Below are 25,310 nucleotides of genomic sequence, written 5' to 3'. Positions count from 1 at the left end.
ATGGTCAGTGGAACATGAGCAGAGTGATATGACACCCTATAGTTTTCATTTTCCTTCTCAAAATCGAATTCCAATTTACTTTTACTCCAAATAGAAAAGCAAAATCATCAACTTCTAAAAAAATTGGTGAGTTTATACTAAAGAGGAAGGCATGTGCGGCTATTTAAATGCCACATAAGGATTGCATCACCAAGCATATAAGGACAGATGTATAAGGCAAACCAAATTCACAGAACTGAGTTTTAAAAAGAATACTAGTTGAATTAAAGCTAATGCTAACAATCGCAACAAAATATGTCAACTTGATTAGATATGAACTCAAACCTGCTGCAACTACCATGCCTACCCAACCCAACATGAATAATAATTATTTTCAATGAAAAGTGCAACCGTTTAACTAGCAAAGAAGTGGGCATACAATATTAACTTTAAAATTCCTGTCACACTCTAATTGAGGACAAACTTATTATCTCATCAACAAGAAGAGCATACTATTGATAGCTGCAAAGAGCAGATCTTCATTCTGCACTCTAAGGGATTCTCGTACATGCTCACGAAGAACCCGTTTTGCCACGCTGTTTTCAGCTACTTCCATTAATTCTTTGCTATTCCCATGGTGCACAACATAGGTCTCAGGCATTTTAATCCTGCACGATGTAAAAGTGAAACAATGTAAAGATGATACAAGAAGCTGATTAAGCAGTAAATTGCAACATAACTACAAGTAAATTCCCACATCTCAATAGAATCAAGTGCTAGACTATATCTCCAGTGTGATCCCTTAGTCGCCATTGAATTGAGAATGTTTTTACCTTCCAACAAGCAAACTTGGCAATATTTTAAAAAGGAGTAACACATCATTATTTTTAGTGCAAATTCTCTATCAGGTAGCCAACAATTTCATCATTCAAAAATGATTAAGAATGAAACAAGGGGAATGGTTTGAGTTATAACTTTTAAGATTGCATTTTAAGGTTAAAAAACTCAGCAAGGCCAAGTTTGACTGAAATCCAATTTAAAAGCAGCTACATAAAAAAAAAAGTAAAAATCTTTAAAGGTTGCTACATGATGCGAGAAAAGAGGCAAGGAGTCATGATATGCAACTCTTATTTGACTCGTGCTTTAAGAAAACTAAACAACATAACAAAGCTTTAGAACTCAATACAGCAACGAAGGTAAAATCTTTTGAAGTGATCCTGTATAGCTGCTATCTGGATTCACATGGACTCAAATGCAACAGCTACATGAGACACCCCTTCAAGTGGACACCATTGCTTTATTGTGCTACTTGATGGAACAGATCTAATTTTGAAATAAAAACATTAGCAACTCAATAATAGCATATACATAGAAACCATAAAAGATAATTCAACAAAGTAATGTTTCAAAGATAAATTTTATTTACCTAAATGACGCCATTTGTTTTTTGCTGATTTCTTCCTTTACTGCATCAGCGGGCACTCATCTTGGACCTTTTCACCTTCTTATATTGTTTTCCTTCAACAATTGTCATCAGCCATTCTGGACTTCGAGTTACTAACATAAGATATCCCATGACCATTCCAAATACAAAGCCACATCCATAACCCATAACAACAACTTTCCAGTTAAATCTGCCTTCCCAATCTGAATTTTCATCATGTTGCAGTGTTGGTGGAGCTGGCAATGGTTGTTGTTCCTCACATTTCTTTGATAAGGGGAATCCACACAAGGCCAAGTTCCTATTGTATGAATCATTCCCAAATGTATTAAATTGGCTCCCTTGAGGAATTTGTCCCACTAGTTGGTTATCCGAAAGGTTTAGTACATCAAGAAACTTCAAACTTGTCAATTGCTAAGGAATCTCCCCAACAAGCTCGTTTGAGGAAAGGTCCAATCATTCAAGATTCATTAAATTTCCAAGTAAAATTGGGATGTGACCTTTGAGGTTGTTATGGATAAGTTAAGACCCCTAAGCGAATTAAGCCTCCCAATGGATTTCGGAATGTCTCCTTAGAATTTGTTTCTTGAAAAATCAATGATTGAGAAGACCGTTAAGATTCTTGAATATTCAACTTCATATCCTTTCATCATTACCACCACAGAATCTTGATAATAGTATTCACCCATGTATTTCAATTTCATTTCATGTTCATCCACATTCATCATAGCTTCAAATTGTTTGATATAGTTTGTTGGCAAAAGCCCAGTGAACTCATTGTAAGATATGTCGATAATTCTCAACTTGGGGAAAGGATGTTTGCCTTTGGTTTTGAAGGAACCTATGGGACCATGAAACATATTAAATCTCAAGACAAGAACCTGCAAGTTTCGAAGAGTTCCCAACCAGTGGGGGAATGTATCATTTATCTTGTTTTTTCCAAGATCTACAACTTCCAAGTGTCTACAATTGAGCAACGATCGTGGAACTTGTCCTTCAATTTGGTTGCCATTCAAGTTAAGATTCCTTAGCACGTTGCCTTTGGTAAATGCTGCAGTAAACGTGCCACGAAAGCTATTGATCCCTAAATTCAACACCGAGAGGCTATTGCTTAAGTTTTCCAAACATTGTGGAATCAACCCACTCAAATTGTTATTAGACAAATCCTGAACTCCAAGTGAACTCAGATTGCAAATCAATGTAGGCATTTCTCCGGTCAATTTATTGTTTGAGATAGAGAAAACATATGTGGTGTTAGGTGGAACAGGGAGTGGTCCTTGGAGTAAGTTGGAGTGCAGGTCAATATATTGTAGATTCTGCCATGGAAGACGCTTCAAACTTGTAAGGAAATTATGAGAAAGATTTAAATTTTGTCTGCCCAAGGCTGGCTCAATCTCAATAAATTGAACTTAAGTTATGCTCAAATTACCAACAAATTTGAGCCGAATTATTTTTCTCATCCACCCTTCAAGGACGACAATTATTTTTTCATCCACCCTTCAAACAAGCTAGACCAACATTTAAATATTGATAGCACTAAAGTATCACCAAGTAATTATTTAGTATTTAAAAAACAAAGTGGAGACAACAAAACCTATGCTCATTTCCACCATTTCAACTTCAGAAAATTATTTTTTGTCATAAAGTATTTAATGAAGATTCCTAGAACAAAGCCACATGAAAAAGGTGACAAAATCCAAATGCTAACCATAATGCGACCCCCACGAGTGACAAAAGGCATTAATGCATGTCATTCCAGTCATCATCCACTAGAACACAAACTGGGATCCCAAAATTTTGTTTAAAATTTTTTTGCCACAATTATAAAATTTTAACAGCCTATCACCCCTTTAAATCCAAGTTTTCACATGCTACAAAGTCTATAACCTTTCTTTCACCTTTTCAAAGCCAAATCATAGAAAGTAACTATATAACCTTACCTTAGGCATGTAAATTCTATGGTCTTGTGTGTGACGTTTACTTCTTCACTGGTCCCTAATCCACTCTGCTACCCAAGCTCACTAATTATTGCCACCAGGGTTTTGGGTTGCAGGAAACCAAAATTACTCTAAAATGTGGAGATTAATATCTTCATTGGATGTGTGAGCTTGTGGCCAGCGAATAAAACTACACAAATCCTTTAATCTCATTCATGGAGTAACTAATATTTTTAATGATACATACTTACCAAACTCAAACATGAATTTGCAACACCAAATTTTTTACTTATCAAACAACTTGGCATAAACTAAACAACTTGAATTTTTTTAAAAATCTAATATGTTCCTATTCATGACAACACTTGCACTAGTAAAATTTCACAAAAAAATAAATATGAGCAACCTTTTCAATCAATACTCTCCATGTCACCATTTTCATACTACAATTAATCACAAAATTCCTACTTCTATAGAACAAGTGTTAGTAAATATCTCCAGTTTGATCCCTCAATCGCCATTGAAGATGAAAAAAAAATAAAAATAGAATAGACTACAATAGCAATGAGTAAAAGCACTGCTCAAAGATTAACATGTAACATTATTTTCAATGTGAATTCTCTATCTAATAGCCAGCATTTATATTACTCAAAATGATTAAGAATGTAACAAGGGAAATGGTTTGAGTTGTAACTTGTAAGATTGCATTAAAGTTAAAAACTTGGCAAGGCCCAGTCTTCTGTGACTGAAATTCAATTTAAAAGCAACTTACATACAAAAGTGAAAATCTCCAAAAGGTTGCTAAACGATGCGAGGAAAAAAAAAACAAGAAAGAGTCGTGACATGAAACTCTTATTTAACTCAGTGCTTTAAGAAAACTAAACAACTTAACAAAGCTTTAGAATTCAATACAGCAGCAAGGGTAAAGCTTTTGAAGTGGTCTTGTATAGTTGTTATCCAGATGCTCACCCACTCAAATGTAGTAGCTAGGTGAAACACCCCTTCAAGTGGATACCATTGCTTTATTGTGCTACTTAATGGAACATACCTAATTTTGAAATAAGAACACCAATAACTCAAATATAGCATATAAGTAGAAACAATAAAAGATAATTCAACAAAGTAATGCTTCAAAGATAAATTCCAATTACCAGATAACGCCATTTGTCTTTGTTGATTTCTTCATTCACTGCATCAGTGGGCACCCTTCTTAGACCTTTTCACCTTCTTATGATGTTTTCCTTCAACAATTTTCATAAGCCATTCTGGTCTTCGAGTTACAAACATAAGATATCCCATAACCATTCCAAATAAAAATCCGCATCCATACCCCAACACTGCAACTTGCCAATTAAATCCGCTTGACTTGTCTGAATTCTCATCTTGTTGGAGTGTTGGTGGAGGTGGCAATAGCTGTAGTTCTTTACATTTCTTTGATAAAGGGAATCCACATAAGGCCAAGTTCCCACTGTATGAATCATTTCCAAATGTATTAACTGGCTCCCTTGAGGAATTGGTCCTGCTAGTTGGTTGTTTGAAAGGTTTAGTACAAGAAACATCAATCTTTTCAATTGCTAAGGAATCTCTCCAACAAACTTGTTTGAGGAAAGATTCAACAATTCAAGGTTTTTCAAATTTCCAAGTGAAGTTGGAATGTGGCCTTTGAGGTTGTTATGGGATAAGTTAAGACCCCAAAGTGAATTAAGCCTCCCAATGGATTTCAGAATCTCTCCTTGGAATTTATTTCTTGAAAAATCAATGATTGAAAAGACTGTTAGGATTCTTGAATATTCAATCTCATTTCCTTTCATCACCACCACCACAGAATCTTCGTAATATGTTTCGCCCATGTATTTAAATTTCACATGTTCATCGACATTCATCATAGCTCCAAATTGTTTGATATGATTTGTTGGCAAAAGGCCAGTGAACTCATCGCAAGATATGTCAATAATTCTCAACTTAGGAAAAGGATGTTTGCCTTTGGTCTTGGAGGTGCCTATGTGACCATGAAACCTATTAAACCTCAAGACAAGAACCTGCAATTCTGTAAGAGTTTCCAACCAGTGGGGGAATGTATCATTTATCTTGTTTTTTCCAAGATCTAGAACTTCCAAGTATTCACAATTGAGCAAAGATCGCGGAACTTGTCCTTCAATTTGGTTGCCATTCAAGTTAAGATTCCTTAGCCAATTGCCTTTGGTAAATGTTGAAGTAAAGGTGCCAAAAAAGCTATTGATCCCTAAATTTAGCACCGAGAGACTCAAGTTTCCCAAACATTGTGGAATCAAGCCACTCAAACTGTTATTAGACAAATCCAGAACTTCAAGCCACCTCAGATTGCAAATCAATGTAGGTATTTCTCCGGTCACTTTATTGTTTGAGATAGAGAAAACAAATGTGAAGTTAGGTGGAACAAGGAGTGGTCCTTGGGGTAAGTTAGAGTGCAGGTCAATAAACCGTAGATTCTTCCTTGGAAGACGCTCTAAACTTGTAAGGAAATTATGAGAAAGATTTAAATTTTGCAATGAATCTCTCCCCACATTGAATAACCATTTTGGAACTTCACCATGAATTTTGTTGTTTGAAAGGTCTAGAGAACGCAATCCGGCTTGTTCTCTCAAGAAGTTTGGGAATTCGCTCAAGTTGCAAGAAGCTAATCCTATAGTGTCAAAGTTGGTCAAGGCAGAGTTGACACTATTGTTGATGCTCAATGAGAGACCATTATATGAGAGATCAAGATAGATCAGATATTTAAGCTTTAAAAGCTTATCTAGATTCATTACACTGCTTAAGTTATTTGATGAAAGCAGCAAGTCTGTTAGGTTCTGGAGTTCATAAAATAATCTTGGAATTGGTACCTGTAGCTTATTGTTATTCAATTCTATCTCAACCAGTGAAGGCAGAGCAAACAACGAAGATGGTATTGTCCCATTGAGTGAGTTATAACTCAAATAGAGAGAAGTTAGTTGGCTCATGTTGCCAAGGGAATCCGGTATTTGACTGTTCAAATTGTTTTCGGAAAGACCCAAGTAAGTAAGTTGGCTCATGTTGTCAAGGGAATCCGGTATTTGACCATTCAAATTGTTTGCGGAAAGACCCAAGTTAGTAAGTTGGCTCATGTTGCCAAGGGAATCCGGTATTTGTCTGTTCAAATTGTTTCCGGAAAGACCCAAGTAAGTAAACTTTGCAAGGTTTGAAATTGATGAGGGGATTTGACCGCGGAAACAGTTTTGCCCGAAGTCTAGAATGATGATTTGTGTAAGGTTCCAAAGAGAAGTTGGAATGGAACTCGAAAAGTTGCAACCAACAAGGCCCAAACCATTCAAGGCTTTAAGATTGCTGATTGATTCAGGCAATCGGCTAGAAAAACTTATGAAGGAGAGATCAAGAAACTGAAGGGAACTAGTCACATTGAAGTTTGGAAGTTTACCTGTGAGTTCCGAATTATGCCATAAATCGAGCTCTCGTAGGTTTGGAAAGTGAAAAATGTTTTCTGAGAATTTCCAACGCAGTTGACAATCTTCAAGACTGAGCGATGTCAAAGAAGATAGATTTAGCAAAGCATGAGGTAAAGGTGAAGAGATATTCAACGAATCAAGGTGTAGTTCTCTTAATTGGGTTAGGTTTTGAAGGAGCATATAGAAAGTGTGTTGTTCAAGTCTCACCGGGGAAGAAAAAAAATAATTCAAATAAGAGAGATCAAGGGAAATCAATTTGGATAGATGGCAGATTTTTGAAGGAATTCGACCAGTAAAATTAGAGGAAGAGAGGTTGAGATGGGTCAAACTTGGAAAGGAGCCAAAATCAGGTGAAATTGTAGAGAAATTGAAGTCATTGAAGGCAAGATTGAGGGTTTGGAGGTGTCGAAGGTGGAAGAGGGAGCTGTTGGGTTGGATGGTGCCCTGAAGGTGGCTGCAACTGAGGTCAAGTCCAATCACATGACCATTCGACCAGTCGCACGTGACCCCCTCCCACGAGCACCGATCACTGCTCTCATTCCAGAACACCATTTTAGAATGAGAATCAGATCCACAACGTAGAGAAGAGGCATTAGCAGTTATGGTAAATGTTGTTTTAAATTGGAGAAGTGAAAATCTCTGGTCCTCAAGGCAGGTATGGCGTGCAGAAGAAGAAGACAAGAGAAATAACAGAAGAAATTGATGAAGAAGAAACATAAGCCAACTCATTTTGTTTTCTTATAGGTAGGAGGATTCAGAGAGAGAGAGAGAGAGAGATATGAAAAACAGAGGAGAGTAAGAAAGATAGTAGTTTGATGATGGAGAAGGAAAATGCATTACTCATTCTTATACACACCAAGTCTTTTTATGGTGGTGGAGCAGCCCAGCCCAGCCCGTCAAGCACGTCAACTTTCTATGGTGGTGGAGCAGCCCAACCCAGCCCGTCAAGTACGGCAACTATGTAATTTTATCCATCAGCCATTATGACTTCCAGGTTGCCAACAATGATTTTTGTCTTTAATTCTAATGAAAAATTATGTTGATAATTCCTACATTTGGTCCATTATAGCATTTTAATTTGAATAATTTCAATTAATTTTATTTTGAATTCTTAATTTTAAATTTTATATTAATTTAATCCAATTGATAACACTGATTATGGTTGTTGAAAAGAAAACAAAAATTATTGAGTTAGTTGAGAATTGAATCAAATAAGTTTACAATTTTTTAGTTATAAAAGATGAAACATGTTCATGTGTACAATTTTTACAAAAAAAAAAAAAAAAAAAAAGGTTATAAACAATTAAACTAAATTGAGATAAAATCATAAATTAATGTTAAAATTGAGTCAATTAAAATTATAAAAACAAAAATAACACAAGAGTAAAAATATAAAGAGTGCGAATATAAATTTCCTTAAATCAATCAAAAGTTGGTAATGCCTTGACTATTTATAATGTAAGTAACAAAACATTTTGGGACTGGTTCGCTTCTCTAGCCCAGCCCGTCAAGCACGGCAACTCTGTAATTTTATCTACCAGCCATCTTGACTTCCAGGTTGGCAATAGTGATTTTTGTCTTTAATTCTAATAAAAAAATTATGTTGATAATTCCGACATTTGGTCCATTATGTCATTTTAATTTGAATAATTTCAATTAATTCTATTTTGAATTCTTAATTTTAAATTTTATATTAATTTAGTCCAATTAATAACACTGATCTTTCTGAGTTAGTTGAGAATTGAATTGAATAAGTTTACAATTTTTTAGCTATATGTTCATGTGTAAATTTTTCACAAAAAAAAAAAACAACTAAAAGTTATAATCAATTAAACTAAATTGAGATAAAATCATAAATTAATGTTAAAATTGAGTCAATTAAAATTATAAAAACGAAAATAATACAAGAGTAAAAATATAAAGAGTGCGAATATAAATTTCCTTAAATCAATCAAAAGTTGGTAATGCCTTGACTATTTATAAAACAAGTAATAAAACATTTTGGGACTGGTTTGCTTCTCTAGCCCAGCCTGTCAAGCATGGCATCGATGTAATTTTAGAATCAAGATTCTCCCCTTGCACTTCCTCCTTACAGGGCCTTTAAGCCCACTTTTAGGCCCAATTTTGATAATCCGAACCGTTCATATTTTAAGATTTATTCAGTATATCATACCTGTAAAAAATCAAGTTGATCGGATATTAGAAAGCATGTGTTCGGAAAACTGTTTATTAAATTCTTTAAAAAAATAGTTTTTTGTTCAATTTTTTTGAACACATGCTTTCTGATATCCGATCAACTTGAATTTTTACAGGTATGATATACTGAACAAATCTTAAAATATGAATAGTTCGAATTATCAAAATTGGGCCTAAAAATGGGCCCGAGGCCCTACAAGGAGGAAGTGCAAGGAGGGAGTGCAAGGGGAGGATCTTGACTCGTAATTTTATCCACCAGCCATCATGACTTCCAGGTCGGCAACAGTGATTTTTGTCTTTAATTCTAATGAAAAATTGTGTTGATAATTCCTACATTTGGTCCATTATGTCATTTTAATTTGAATAATTTCAATTAATTCTATTTTTAATTTTAATTTTTAATTTTATATTAATTTAGTTCAATTAATAACACTGATTATGGTTGTTGAAAGAAAAAATATTACTGAGTTAGTTGAGAATTGAATTGAATAAGTTTACAGTTTTGTAGCTATAAAAGATGAAACATGTTCATGCGTACATTTTTCACACAAAAAAAAAAAAAAAAAAAAAACTAAAAGTTATAAACAATTAAACTAAATTGAGATAAAATCATAAATTAATGTTAAAACTGAGTCAATTAAAATTATAAAAACAAAAATAACACAAGAGTAAAAATATAAAGAGTGCAAATATAAATTTTCTTAAATCAATCAAAAGTTGGTAATGCCTTGACTATTTATAAAGTAAGTAATAAAACATTTTGGGACTGGTTTGCTTCTCTAGCCCAGCCCATCAAGCACGGCAACTATGTAGTTTTATCCACTAGCTATCTTGACTTCCAGGTTGGCAACAGTGATTTTTGTCTTTAATTCTAATAAAAAAATTATGTTGATAATTCCTACATTTGGTCCATTATGTCATTTTAATTTGATTATTTCAATTAATTCTATTTTGAATTCTTAATTTTAAATTTTACATTAATTTAGTCCAATTAATAACACTGATCTTTCTGAGTTAGTTGAGAATTGAATTGAATAAGTTTACAATTTTTTAGCTATATGTTCATGTGTACATTTTTCACAAAAAAAAAAAAAAAACACTAAAAGTTATAATCAATTAAACTAAATTGAGATAAAATCATAAATTAATGTTAAAATTGAGTCAATTAAAATTATAAAAACAAAAATAACACAAGAGTAAAAACATAAAGAGAGCGAATATAAATTTCCTTAAATCAATCAAAAGTTGGTAATGCCTTGGCTATTTATAAAGCAAGTAATAAAACATTTTGGAACTGGTTTGCTTTTAATTGAACAAAAGCATAACGTAAGATTCATTATTATTTTTTTGTTGTCTCATAGTTTAAAATATATATGAATTTTTTAGGGTATTATTTTCACAATATCTTTAATGGAATATTTAAAAAAAATAGACTTTTTAAATTGTTTACTAAATATATTTTTCATAGTACAAGGCAACAGAAAATGATGAATCCTATGATATAGTTATTTTCATCAAATTGTTGAGTATGATTTTGTTTGATGTAGTTTATTCAATTTTTGCAATTAAGAAATATATATTTTTTAAGTAAATTAAAATTGTTTATGCAATTGTTGTTCATATTTTAATAAGTATGGTATAATTGGAATAAAAGATATTATTAAGGAAAAAGTAAACTTTTTCAGAATAAATTAAAATAAATAAGACTTAATTGTCTACATTGAAAATGACTCATTAATATAAAATAAGATTTATTGATAATTTTTTTTAATTTATTTTTTAACAAATTGCGTTGCTCTAGTTCTCTTTGATAATTTGTAGATGTGGGAGATTTCTAAGGAATGTGATTGGAAATAAGCAAAAATTATTCTGGAGGACTAACATATATTTTATGTGGTTTGTCCTTCTAAGTGTACAAGGCCATATTATTAATTTTTCATAAATTTTCTCTTACATTTGAAGCAAACTAGTTATGTGTCTCATTGTTATAAGATCAGCACACAATCAAAAATTATTTAGTAAGTTTAGAATATAGCGTGTCCATGTGCCGTCCAATAATATTCGATAATTTCTCCACTATTTCCTTATTTTGAAGTCATGTATTCATTTAGCCCATGCTATTCGCCGTGCACACGGCCAATGTGAAATTCCCACAAAACAAAATAATTCCTCTCGCATAACCACCTAGTAGAATGGATCCACTAGATAACTTGGAAATCAGGAAATACCTTGATGTTAATATAGATTGATACATGCGAAACAGAATAATTCCTCCCACATAACCACCTGGATTATGTATAGTATTTTTATTTTTATTTTTATCAAATCGTTCTGTTTGATATAGTTTTAATAATATTTACAACTAAAGAATATATAATTGGAGTAAATTAAAATTAATTATACAATTGCTATTCATATTTATATAAGAATGGTAAATTTGTAATGAAATATATTATTAAGGAGACGTGAACTTGTTTGAGAATAAATTAGGAAAAATAAGACTTAATTGTTCACATTAAAATTTGGTAGTACTCACTAATAATATTGAAATAGTGGTTTGAATCATACAATTCGAAATATGATTCGTATAATTCTATATGAGTTTTACATAGGGTAATACAAATTGCAGCTAAGAATAAGAAATTTGTTGGAATCGTGCAATTCAATAATGGAATCGTAGAATCGGAATGAATTCAATTCGAATTATTTTCATTTTTGACTTCCTTTGTATTTTGTGCCTAATTGACCATAATTATAGTAATGTCTTATATTCTCATGTCATGTTAGTAATTTTTGTTTGATTATTGACAACGAAATAAAATTGATTAAAATTAAATAATTTAAATATAAAATTAATATTATTAAGAAAATCGAAATTAAATTGAATTTTAAGTAATAGCGCGAAAGACAAAATAATATTTTTTTTATTCCAGAAAATAAATGAGCATTTTGTATGTGTGTCATAGTTATCTTGTCCAACTTGTAATTATGAAAAGTTTTTACTTTTGCTATTGTAGTTTTAAATTGAATAATTTAATGCCTACACTTTAAATTTAGTTTCTTAATTTAGTTTTTCCATCTAAAATTTTGTTATTTTTTTTTATGTGTACATCTTAGTAAGATGATAAATGTTTTAAAATCGTTAACTTTAACTTTTTACTTAAATGAAAAAACTGAATTAAACTTAAATTTAAAATGTAATGATCAAATTATTGAGTTTAATAAGTCTCTGGGTTAATTTTTGATATAATCCTATGTCTTTGGTTGTAGCAGAGGGGTTAAAGCTGTGATCAGCCCATGGAGGAATGGAATGATCAAAGTCATCATCGCTGATTGGGTTAAAAGTCAGTTTTTTAATTTTTTAACTTTTTTGATTCACATTAAATTTTTATTTTTTAACACATTTTTTTTAAAAAAAATAAAAAAATTAACTTTTAACCAACTTGTAAAATAGAATATGAGCAACCCACTTTCTATTTGCTTCTTCCCCCTTTCCCCCTCCATCGGGATAGATTCTTACAAACAATAATAAATAATTTGGGGGAATTAACAAATCAGTTGAAAGTTGGGGAAAAAAAAATCAAATTAATATTAAAGTTTAAAATTTTAAATTATTAAATTCATAAATTTTTCTAAGTGTTTTAATTATTTTTTAAAAGTTTCCTTGTTTTGTAATTTCTCCTAAAATTTTAAGTGCACATCATTTGATCACAATTTGAAATACAAAAATTTCACATCCAGTGAGAAACTTATTAAATGTGTGGGTTTCATTTCAACAATGATACATAACGCTAAAATGGTAACTTTAATAGGAGTTCTAATGAGGTGGAAGAGAGAGAGAGAGGGTAGAGAGAGATATAGAGAGGAGTGTGGGTCCTCTCTTCACATGGGCACTCTCTACATCATTAGAGCTGCATTAGAGCTCTCAAATTAGAGTTTCCAAACATTATTCGTTTCATTTTATATGGAGTTCAATATTTTATTTTAAAGTCTATTAATCATTTACATTAGTTTCAATTACTTTAACATTACTTAAAAAGAGATTAAGATAATTATATCAAACTTATGAAATTTATTATAATTTTATTAAATCTTAGAAGATGTAAGTGTAGTTTACATTTGCATTTAAATAATATGTAGTCTTCTTCTTAGTTAGTGGTACCAGATGACTATACATAACACTGCCCCTAACATCATAAAGAGTAAAGGTACTTGTACAAAAATATAATACAAAAATGTGTAGAGGAAAAAAATTAAATTTTTCTCAAGTTTAAAATCTGAACTTAATCATCATGTTATGATTTATTGGGTCTATTAAAGGTTCTGTCTCGATAATTTGAATTGTTTATTTTTTAGAGCGTTGTATGTATATCATTCATAGAAAAATTATGTCTATTTGATAAATCGTAACATTTTATTTTATCACATTTGTCTCTGAAAAAATAAACGACAAATATATTCTTGAAAATAGACCATTCAATTTTTTTTAAAAAAACACGATAAAATAAAATTATTATCATTATCAAATCAACCTAGTTTTTTTCAAAGTTACTACACGTAGAGAACCCTATAAAATTAACATTTGGTGGATTTCACAACCTTAATATGGTGCTCAAAGTTAGATTTTGAACTCAAAAGAATTTATATTAAAAATAAATAATATATATATATACATGTGCACAAATTTATTTTGAATAATCCTTACCATAATTAGAATGAATTAAAATTACACTTTAAATTTTCTATGAATATTTTTGTTTTCTTATTTTGTTTTTGTGCAAATACCTTCACAGTAAAAAAAATACCAATCATAACACCACAAGAAATTACACTTTTGCCAATCAAATTTGGCGACTAAAAAAAATTTAGTCACCAAAAGTTATGAAATTGGCGACCAAAAATTATATTAATCGGCAAAAGTACAAGATTTAGTTACTAATTTTTTTTAGTTGGGGTATATTTGGTTGAATAATTTTAGTTACTCATACAAAATTTGATCTAGAAAGTAGAGTTTAGAGCATATATTTGAAGTTAGTATTTTATCAGTTATAGTAAAAATGAATCTTATCCATATATTTTCATTTGAGATAAATTTTGGAATAATTTTTTTTAATATGTGGCAAAATAAAAGACATTTATATTCAAGAGGTAATCATTCTATTTGTTTTCCATTTCCAGAATTCACCCTTCAGAAAATTTTACTTTTTTATTTTTCGTATTTTTTTATTTTCATTGAATTTTTTTAATATTTTAAGCATTTTTTTTTTAATTTTTAGAAACACCTAACATAAATACACTTAAAAAGTATAATATTTGTTTAAAAAAATCTTTAAAAAATTCACTAAATACCAAAAATACAAAAAAAAAATGAAAATTTAGTACATTTTTCATGTTTTTGTCTATTTATTAATTTTTAAAAATATTTTTTCACAAATCTGAATCTCATCACAAGTCAGTTAACTAATACATCCATAAACATCAACGAAAATAATTCTATGAACCCAATTATTCTCATTGATATTTTTGAATGTATCAATTAACCAACTTATCTAAGATAGCATTAAAGTCATGAGAATTATAACATTACACCATCGAAGTCGTTGGTGGTTGTCTTGGAGCAAAAAAGTATCGCCTTCTTAAATATAAATATCTTTTATTTTGCCACATGTTTAAAAAAAAATTATTCAAAAATGAATTGAGTTCAGTTTGTCTATAGTTATAGATCAAGATTAGATTATCTAGTCTGACTAGGGGCTTACTTTTGGGCTTCACTAAGATTATTTAAACCGTTTATATTTTTGAATTCATCGAGCACATCATCCATGTAAAAAAATCAAGTCGATCGGATTATGACAACCACGTGTTCGACGAACCTTAAAATGTGAACAATTCAGATTATCAAAGTGAAGCCCAAAAATGGGCCCACTAATTGGAGACAACCCAGACCCAAATGAATTTGTATAGTGTAGTATTCAAGTGTAGAATAAATTTGAATCTCAAAATAATAATTTTAAATAATTTGTGAGTAATTAAGTCTGAATTTGTAATATTACTGTATCAAAAATTAGAGTAAGGACCTACCGACCCCATATTGCATAATTTCTTTTCAAGTGAATCTATAAATTCAAGGAAATAAAAAGAGTAAAAAATTATTCAATTTTTTTTTATTTATCAAATGTCAAGATTTATTCAAAATATAAAAGGTCTATAAATTTTTTTAAATTATACATTATTGATTTAATATTCTGGACGCTTTCTTTTGAGAAATGCTAGACTCATGGGTGAAGTTAAGGAAGGCCTAGAGGGGCACATGCCCCCTAACTCTTCAAACTATATAAAACCACTTTGCTGGTTATAGTTTTCCAAAAATACTTTTCAAAAAATTTTATTTTCTTATTTTTCGTATTTGTTTTTGTTCTTATTGAATTTTTTTAATATTTTAAGCATTTTTTTTTAAAATTTTTAGACATACCTAACATAAATATATCTAAAAAGTAAAAAAAAAAATTGTGAAAAAACCTTTTAAAAATTCACTAAATACAAAAAATACAAAAAATATATATATGAAATTTCAGTACATTTTTTGTATTTTTATGTATTTATTAATTTTTTAAAATATTTTTTCACAAATTTTTTACTTTTTAGATACATCTAAGTAACGTGCATCTAAAACAGTAAAAAAAAATGTTTAAAATATTAAAAATATTCACTAAAAAAAAAACACACAAAAAGCAAAAAATTCAATTTTCAAAGAACTTAATCCAAAAAACTCAAACCAAACATACTGATGGTTTTAAAAATGTTATTTACTTTACCCCTTTAAAATTATATATATACCTCTCTAAATTTCTTCATAGTTCATCTATTTTATCATTTTCAATTCATATTTAACTCTTTAGTTGCTTCACAAGGAACCATTTATTAAATGTATTGTATTTACCATTTTACATTTTTTCCCATACATTTATGGCAAAATTCTCTAAACTAATAGTGTAATTTGTCCTATAAAAAGACTTAACAAAGTGGTTGAAAATTTTAGTTACCCACAAAATTTAACATAGAAAATAGAGGGTAAGGCATAGATTTAAAGTTAGTATTTTATTAGCCATAATGAAAAATGAATCTTATCTATATTTTCTAATTCCAGATAAATTTTTGAATAAATTTCTTTTAAGATATGACATATTAAAGATATTTTTATAGAAAAGGGTGACAACTTTTCCTCCAAGATAACGATCCCCGACTTGGAGTCAGTCAATTACCAAACCCACAAGTTAGCCAACTGATGTTGATTATCAACCTCATCGAGTCAGTCAAATACCAACCCCACAAGTCAGTCAACTAATGTTGATTATCAGCCTCATCAACAAATTAGAGTGAGCACCTACCAATCCCACATTGAATTATTTTTTTTTCAAGGTGGGACTATAAATTCAAAAGAAAAAAATGATTAGAAAACCATTTAGAATTTTCTATCAAAGATTAAGATTTATTCAAATCATAAGGTCACAAAAAAAAAATTCATTATGCATTATTGATATAATATTCTGAACATTATTTTTTAGAAGGAAATCTAACATCCTACAATATTGTAAGTCAAACTAGTTACTCACATAAAATTTAATCCAGAAAGTAGAGTTTAGAGCATAGATTTGAATTTAGTATTGTACCAGTCTGGGTAAAAATGAATATTATACATATATGTTCATTCGAGACAAATTTTTGAATAAATTTTTTTTGTTGGCAAAATAAAATATATTTATATTCAAGAAGGTGATACTTTTTTCCTCGAAAACAATTACCAAAGACTTGGAAGATGCATTGTTATAATTTTCATGACTTTAAAACTATAATAGACAAGTCAATCAATTATTCTCGTTGATGTTTATGGATGCATCAGGTGACTGACTTGTCTAAGATAACTTTAAAGTCATCACAAGTCAGTCAATTGATTTGTCTATAAACATTAACGAGAATAATTCTATGAACCCACTTATTCTTGTTGATGTTTTTGAATGTATCAGTTAATTGACTTGTCTAAGATAGCATTAAAATCATGAAAATTATAGTATTACACCTTCCAAGTCGTCGGTGGTTGTCTTGGAGGAAAAAGTTTTACCTTCTTGAATATAAATATCTTCTATTTTGCCACATATTAAAAAAAAGAAAAAAAAAAGTATTCAAAAATGAAGTGAGTTGACTTTGTCTATAGTTATAGATCAAGATTGGATTATCTAGTTTAACTAGTGGGATTACCTTTGTGCTTCACTTCAATTATTTAAACCGTTTATATTTTTGAGTTTGCCGAACACATTATTCATGTAAATAATCAAGTCGATCAGATTATGGCAATTATGTGTTCGACAAATCTTAAAATGTGAACGATTTAGATTATAGAAGTGGATCCCAAATGTGGGCCCACTAACTAGAGACAACTTAGACCCAAATGAATTTGTATAGTGTAAGATTTATGTGTAGAATAAATCTGAATCTCAAAATGATAATTCTAAATAATTTATAAATAATTAAGCCTAAATTTGTAATATTACTGCATCAACAAATTAGAGTAAGGACCTACCGACCCCACGTTGCATAATTTCTTTCCAAGTGGGTCTATAAATTGGAGGAAAAAAAATAAGTAGAAAATTATTCAAAATTTTTTTTTTTAATCAAATGGTAAAATTTATTCAAACTATAAAAGGTCGATAAAAAGGCAAATTACATATACCTCCTTCGAGGTTTAGCAAAATTACAGATACTCCCTTGAGGTTTGAGAAATTACAGATACCCCCTGAGATTTATATTTTCATAACAAATTGCTCCCTGAGGTTTATATTTTCATAGCAATTTGCTTCCTAATTTGTTATGCAAATAGTACCTTCAGGGGGGTATCTGTAATTTCTCAAACCTCAGGAGAGTATCTATAATTATACTAAATCTCGAGGGGTATATGTAATTTGCCCAAAAATTTTAATTATACATTGTTGATCCAATATTCAAAACACTTTCTTTCGAGAAATGCTAGACGCACAGGATGGTGGATCTTGTAGCAGTACCATCGAATGCAAGTTCCATTTGCACTATAGAAGGGGCAAATTGCGAATTGAACGCAATGATTTTAATTGACTTGATTTTAATTTAGATTTTAAATTTATAATTTTGTTTGAATTTGGTCCAATTCATTATAATTTATAACATTTTTTCTTATAAAAAATAAGCAATATTTTTAAGTGTAAAATTATGAACTTAACTTAATTCAGTGAGTTAATTTCAACAAATTTAGTGATATTTTTCGTCAAAAACATTAACAACATTATCAATTAGATCAAATTGACAAAAAATTAAAAATTAAAAATCAAAATTAAATCAATTAAAAATTTAAAAACCAAAATAATACAAGCAAAAAAAATATAGAGACTACAAATTAATTGAATAATTTTAATTACCCGCAAAATTTAATATAAAAAAAAATAAAAGATAAAACACATATTTAAATTAGTACTCTATCAGTCATAATGAAAATCAATCTTATCTATAAATTTAGATAAATTTTTGAATTATTTTTTTTTAATATATGACAAAATTAAAGATATTTTTATAAGAAAATGTGACAATTTTTTTTCCAAGATAACGACCACATGGTGCATGACAATAATTCTCACGACTTTAATTTAAGTCACAAGTCAGTCAACTAGTACATCAACCTCAAAATTCCCACGACTTTAATGCATCAACTCGTAAACGACCTAGCGTGACCACCTACCAACCCCAGTAAGGATCCTCCGTCATGTCCTATAGTGTACCAAAACGATGTCGTTTTGGAGCAAAATTTACAAACTAAAAAAAAAAAAAACGAGAAACAAAGAGTAGAAGAAACTGAATGGCCTTACAATCACACCGACACCCCTCTCCGGCGATCTTGCCATTCCAAACCCATTTCCACCCCCTCCCTCCATACATCCACCGGCAAGCCACCACCTCGCCTCCGCAACCCACCTCTGCTCACCCTTATCCGCAGTCCACCTCCACGAACTCATCAACCCTTCCCTCATTCCTCTTCCGTTCTTTCTTTTTTCTTTTTCTTTTATTCTCCATCGTCTTAGATCATTCAACCTCTATAGACTCAGATCGCAAGAACCCAACCCATCACTACCTCTCCACCCACCAAATCCAAACCCATATTCAAAACCCGAAAACAGAGACCCATCATTTTTTCAACAAGTCCAATTCGAAGAAGACTCGCAAATGTTAGGTCTACATTTGCACACTTCTGATAACCCTTAGAATGGATACTATTTCAGAAAGAGTCCAACAAATAAGGTTATATTCACTGTGTATTTGATGAGTGAAGTACTGGAATATAATTATAATTAACAAAAAAAGGTTTGAGGGTCGAAGATTTGAAGTTTGAAAAAGATTTCTGGAGTCAATAATGGTTAAAATCTATGAAAATGGGGTGGGAAAGAGTGAGGGTTTTGGTTTCAAAGTGGGATTTGTACACACAGTGATGCTTTGAAAGATTTTGAAAAGAAATAGTGTTTGTGAGCTCCTCCTTCCTAGCCACTGCCACCGCAACCAACCTCCTCAATCGGAAGAGAAAGAAGAACAACAGGGTGGAGGATGAGTGGGTTTGCGACAGTGGTGCTGTGGGGGTCTGAGAGTGGCGTCGAAGAGTAGGGGTCGCGGTGGTGTTAGTCGCCGGAGAGTGTGAAGAAGAGTGTGCCTCAATTTCTTCTCCTCTCTCTGATTTTTTTTTTTTTTTTTTGTAAATTTTATCCCAAAACGACGTCGTTTTGGTACCTTACAAAATTTCACAAGAAACCATGATAGAGGTTCCGGATTCAATGACCACCGACTTGGAGTCGGTCAATTGCCAACCCCACAAGTCAGTCAACCTATCAACCACACAAGTCAGTCAATTAAGGAAATGCAAGTTCCAGTTGTAATGAATAATACTTGGGACCCTTTTTTGGGGTCACCCCCTTACCCCTTTGTTATGTGGCGGGTGGTGATAGGGGGAGCAGAAAAAAAAAAGAAAAAGAAAAAGAAAAGGTAACCAATGAGAGAGAGAGGGGGTCAAAGGGGGTAGGAGGAAAAGGGGGATGAATCATTGTTGCAGTTGTAATATAGAAGGGGGCAAATTGCGACTTGGACTCAATAATTTTGATTGACTTGAATTTACTTTGGATTTTGAATTTATGATTTTGTTTGAATTTGGCCCAATTGATTATAATTTATAATATTTTTTTTTATAAAAAATACGTAATATTTTTAAGAGTAAAATTATGAACTTATGAACTTAACTTAATTCAGTGAGTTAATTTCAATCAATTCAGTGATCATTTTTTGTCAAAAATATTAACGACATTATCAATTAGATCAAATTGACAAAAAAATAAAAATTGAATGTCAAAATTAAACTAATTAAAAATATAGAAACCAAAATGACAATAGCATAAAAATATAGAGATTGTTAATATTATTTGTCATATAAAAAGACATGACAAATTGTTTGAATAATTTTAATTACCCACAAAATTTAATATAAAATATAGAGGGTAGGACATAGATTTAAAATTAGTATTTTATCAGTCATAATAAAAATCAATCTTATCTATAAATTTTTGAACAATTTTATTTTAATATATGAAAAATTGAAGATATTTTTATAAAAAAAATGTGACAACTTTTCTTCGAAGATAACAACCACTGACTTTGATAGTGCACGACAATAGTTCTCTTTACTGATGCATCAACCTCGTCAACAAACTGGAGTGAGCGCCTACCAACCCGACATTAAATTATTTCTTTCCAAGTGTGGGTTTATAAATTTAGAAATTCAGAAAAAAAAAAAAAAAGGAAGAAGAAAATCATTCAAAATTTAAATCATAACGTCTAAAAAAAATTCATAATGTTCTAATATTCTGAACACTTGTTTGAGATCGACATCTATCATGTTATAACATTCTAAGTCAAACTGAATCTTGGTTGAATAATTTTTGTTACTCACACAAAATTTGATCTAGAAAGTAGAGTTTAGAGCACATGTTTGAAGTTAGTATTTTATCAGTTATAGTAAAAATGAATCTTATCCATATATCTTCATTTGAGATAAATTTTTGAATAATTTTTTTTAATATGAGGCAAAATAAAAGATATTTATATTCAAGAAGGTAATCATTCTATTTGTTTTCCATTTCCAGAATTCACCTTTCAGAAAATTCTATTTTTTTGTTTTTTGTATTTTTTTATTTTCACTGAATTTTTTTTAATATTTTAAGCATTTTTTTTTAATTTTTAGATACACCTAACAAAAATACAATTAAAAAGTATAATATTTGTAAAAAAAAACTTTAAAAAATTCACTAAATACCAAAAATACAAAAAAAAAAATGAAAATTTAGTACATTTTTCATGTTTTTGTGTATTTATTAATTTTTTAAAATATTTTTTCACAAATCTGAATCTCATCACAAGTCAGTTAACTAACACATCCATAAACATCAACAAAAATAATTCTATGAACCCAATTATTCTCATTGATGTTTTTGAATGTATCAATTAACCAACTTATCTAAGATAGCATTAAAGTCATGATAATTATAACATTACACCATCGAAGTCGTTGGTGGTTGTCTTGGAGGAAAAAAGTATCGCCTTCTTGAATATAAATATCTTTTATTTCGCCACATGTTTAAAAAAAAATTATTCAAAAATGAATTGAGTTCAGTTTGTCTATAGTTATAAATCAATATTGGATTATCTAATTATTTAAACCGTTTATATTTTTGAATTCGTCGAGCACATCATCCATGTAAAAAAATCAAGTCGATCGGATTGTGACAACCTCGTGCTCGCGAACCTTAAAATGTAAACAATTCAAATTATCAAAGTGAAGCCCAAATATGGGCCCACTAACTGGAGACAACCTAGACCCAAATGAATTTGTATAGTGTAGTATTCATGTGTAGAATAAATTTGAATCTCAAAATAATAATTTTAAATAATTTGTGAGTAATTAGGTCTGAATTTGTAATATTACTGTATCAAAAATTAGAGTAAGGACCTACCGACCCCATATTGCATAATTTCTTTTCAAGTGAATCTATAAATTCAAGTATAGCGATCCCAGTTTTTCCCCATTTGGTTGTTGTATTCCAGACTTAGGTTCCGTGGTGTTGGTTGTTGTACATATCTTATTTTCGTCCTTCAATTCCTTATGTTCGAGGTTTAGGATGTGTTGGGCAGGTTTGTAACAGGTTGGTTGTGTTTGGGAACAAATGGTTGCTGCCCAGATTTTGGTGCCTTCGCTCGAGCGAAGCTTTTGTCGCTCGAGCGAGCTCTGTGTTTTAGTTCGTTCGCTCGAGTGAGAGTTGGGTCATGTGTCTGGTGGCTCAAGCGAGAAGTCTTGCGCTCGAGCTTGCGTCTGCGTCTCTTTTTGACCTGATGGTTGTGATTCTTGGCTCGAGCAAGCTTTCCTTCGCTCGAGCGAGCGAGCTGTATGTTTTAGGTTTCTTCGCTCGAGCGAGCTTTTCTTCGCTCGAGCGTGCTTTTAGGTTGTAGACTTGAAGCTTCGAATTGTTGGCTCGAGCGAGGCTTTCTACGCTTGAGCGAGGTCTCTTTGTGTCTGGTCGCTCGAGCGACCACTCCTTCGCTCAAGCGAGCTTTGAATATATCAGTTGGCAGCAGCGGGATTACACTTCACTTTTTCGTCTCCTTCTATATTCAAACCCCAATTTCGGCAGTCTCTCTCTCTAAGAATCCATCTAGTTTTAGAGTGTTTCTATCTTGGTTCCTTTGTATAAAAGATAGAGTTTGGCTTGGGCTATCTTTGGATCCGAGAAAGTTGGTGTTTGGAGCATTTCGGGTTTTCGCCTTCTTCTCCTTTTGGTCTCTTCATTTGAGGTAGGGATAACCTACTCTAATCTATGAGTTTTAACATAAGCTTTAGTCATTTTGATTTTATGGTGTTATTGAGTAATTTTGGGAAAAGTTAGGGTTTGATTCGTAATTTTATAAAGAGGGGTCTTGTGTTTTAAAAACTCCATGTGTATGTGAGACCTTGGAAAATGGTACTATTGTTGTTAAATGGAAGAAATTGAACCTTAGGGTCAATAGTTGAGAAAGAGGGATAATGCCCTAATTGTGTTGAATAATTAATTTGAATAATTAATTTGTGGAAATATGAAATTGAGTTGAAATTCATGAAATTAGGAAATTATGAGATTGAATGGTGTAGTTGGATTAATTAATCACTCACCTATGAAAATGTTGATATTATATCTGTTGTTGCATTTATTCGCTGTTTAGAAATAACTGCTTTGGGCTATCGGTGGAGGATAGTCTTGATTGTTGTAGACACTGTATGTTGATTAGGGAAAACTGAAACTAATCGAACGTGTTATGTCATTGAATATGACTGTTGGAACAATACAACGAATATGTGTATTAATTGATCATTGTATATAATAAGTGTATAATTACACTGTATACGTATATTGTTTGGGAGGAGATAAGGGATGGACTCCATGATTTGAGAGGAGATAGAGGGTGGACTCTCAAACCTGTTTGGGAGGAGATAGGAGATGGACTCCATTAATACAGCAAATTTGTGTATTAATTGTGAAGTATGGAAGTGTTTTTAACATGAGTTGTAATCTCATTTGAATTGTTGATATTGGAGGTGTTTTAATATGAGCCGTTGTCTCATTTAATTGTTCGGCCAGGTTCTGAGCCATGTTTATATAACTTAAAAATTGGATAAGTAAAGGAAAGTGAAATGAAACATGGACTATTTGTCATGGAACTGAATTGTGTTATAAGTGGTTTTATAAGTGTTAGTCATTTATCAAATGCTAATGTTTTAGTTATTTCTCATACTTGGTTTAGTATATCTCTACTGGGCATTGGCTCACCCTATATAGGACATCATTTTTAGGTTCAGGTGACATGCCACCTCCAAGGACATAGCTTGGAAGCTTTTGGGAGTTGAAGACTCTTTTGGTTGTTTTGTTATTTTGGTATTACATGTAACTTGAAGCCGAGGGCTTAATGTGTATGAGTTAGTACTCTCTTTTTGTAACCAAGTGTTGGCTTGGAAAGTTGTAAGCTCATAGGGCATTTACTTTTGTTGTAAACATGTAATACATTTGTAATGAATACTTTGATAAATAGAAATATGCTTTATTCTCTTATGTCTATGCATGTAAAAAATGTGGGTCTATGTGTATTATTTTGAGGGCGTTACATCAAGGAAATAAAAACAGTAAAACCTTATTCAATTTTTTTTTATTATCAAATGTCAAGATTTATTCAAAATATAAAAGGCCTATAAATTTTTTTAAATTATACATTATTGATTTAATATTCTGGACACTTTCTTTCGAGAAATGCTAGACTCATGGGTGAAGTTAAAGTAGGCCCAGAGGGGCAGATGCCCCCTAACTCTTCAATCTATATAAAACCACTTTGTTGGTTATAGTTTTTCAAAAACACTTTTCAGAAAATTCTATTTTCTTATTTTTCGTTTTTTTTTGTTTTTATTAAATTTTTTTAATATTTTAAGCATTTTTTTTTTTAATTTTTTGACATACATAACATAAATATACCTAAAAAGTAAAAAAAAAATTGTGAAAAACCTTTTAAAAATTCACTAAATACCAAAAATACAAAAAATATATATATGAAAATTCAGTACATTTTTTTTGTATTTTTATGTATTTATTAATTTTTTAAAATATTTTTTCACAATTTTTTTACTTTTTAGATACATCTAAGTAACGTGCATCTAAAACAGTAAAAAAAATGTTTAAAATTTTAAAAATATTCACTAAAAAAAACACAAAAACCACAAAATTCAATTTTCAAAAAACTTAATCCAAGAAATTCAAACCAAACACACTGATGGTTTTAAAAATGTTATTTACTTTACCCCTTTAAAATTATATATATACCTCTCTAAATTTCTTAATAGTTCATCTATTTTATCATTTTCAACAAAATGACTATAATTTACTTATTCAATTCATATTTAACTCTTTAATTGCTTCACAAGGAACCATTTATTAAATGTATTGTATTTACCATTTTACATTTTTTCCCATACATTTATGGCATAATTCTCTAAACTAATAGTGTAATTTGTCCTATAAAAAGACGTAACAAATTGGTTGAAAATTTTAGTTACCCACAAAATTTAACATAGAAAATAGAGGGTAAGGCATGGATTTAAAGTTAGTATTTTATTAGCCATAATGAAAAATGAATCTTATCTATATTTTCTAATTCCAGATAAAT

General features: G+C 30.6%; 1 protein-coding gene, 1 long non-coding RNA gene and 2 pseudogenes across 3 annotated transcripts in view; all 4 read right to left on the bottom strand.

Annotated features, from left to right (window-relative positions):
* The window catches only part of LOC145793256 (uncharacterized), a 50,322-nt pseudogene extending 49,530 nt beyond the window's left edge, over positions 1–792 (bottom strand). Inside the window, exons 1-2 of the transcript XR_014333842.1 lie at positions 737–792; positions 493–647 (exon numbers count right to left, since the gene is read on the bottom strand). The product of XR_014333842.1 is annotated as an uncharacterized LOC145793256 (transcript). The remainder of the gene's footprint in view (positions 1–492; positions 648–736) is intronic.
* A 447-nt stretch (positions 793–1,239) lies between these two features.
* On the bottom strand, positions 1,240–1,787 carry LOC145792263 (uncharacterized). Its single transcript, XR_014331650.1, has 2 exons — positions 1,406–1,787; positions 1,240–1,302 (listed from the first exon to the last, which is right to left on the bottom strand). It is a non-coding gene; the product is annotated as an uncharacterized LOC145792263 (long non-coding RNA).
* A 205-nt stretch (positions 1,788–1,992) lies between these two features.
* LOC145793255 (receptor-like protein 33 pseudogene) lies at positions 1,993–2,628 on the bottom strand (annotated as a pseudogene).
* A 2,303-nt stretch (positions 2,629–4,931) lies between these two features.
* Positions 4,932–7,547, bottom strand: LOC114306105 (receptor-like protein 6). Its single transcript, XM_082876035.1, has one exon. It carries the CDS (start codon positions 7,545–7,547, stop codon positions 4,932–4,934), a length of 2,616 nt encoding a protein of 871 aa, XP_082732161.1.
* Positions 7,548–25,310: the final 17,763 nt, after the last annotated feature.

The sequence above is a fragment of the Camellia sinensis genome, chromosome 6 (assembly GCF_055761805.1).
Source record: "Camellia sinensis isolate YWXY chromosome 6, ASM5576180v1, whole genome shotgun sequence".
NCBI classification, from domain to species: Eukaryota; Viridiplantae; Streptophyta; class Magnoliopsida; order Ericales; family Theaceae; genus Camellia; species Camellia sinensis.
This window is presented reverse-complemented; position numbering and strand designations above follow the sequence as displayed.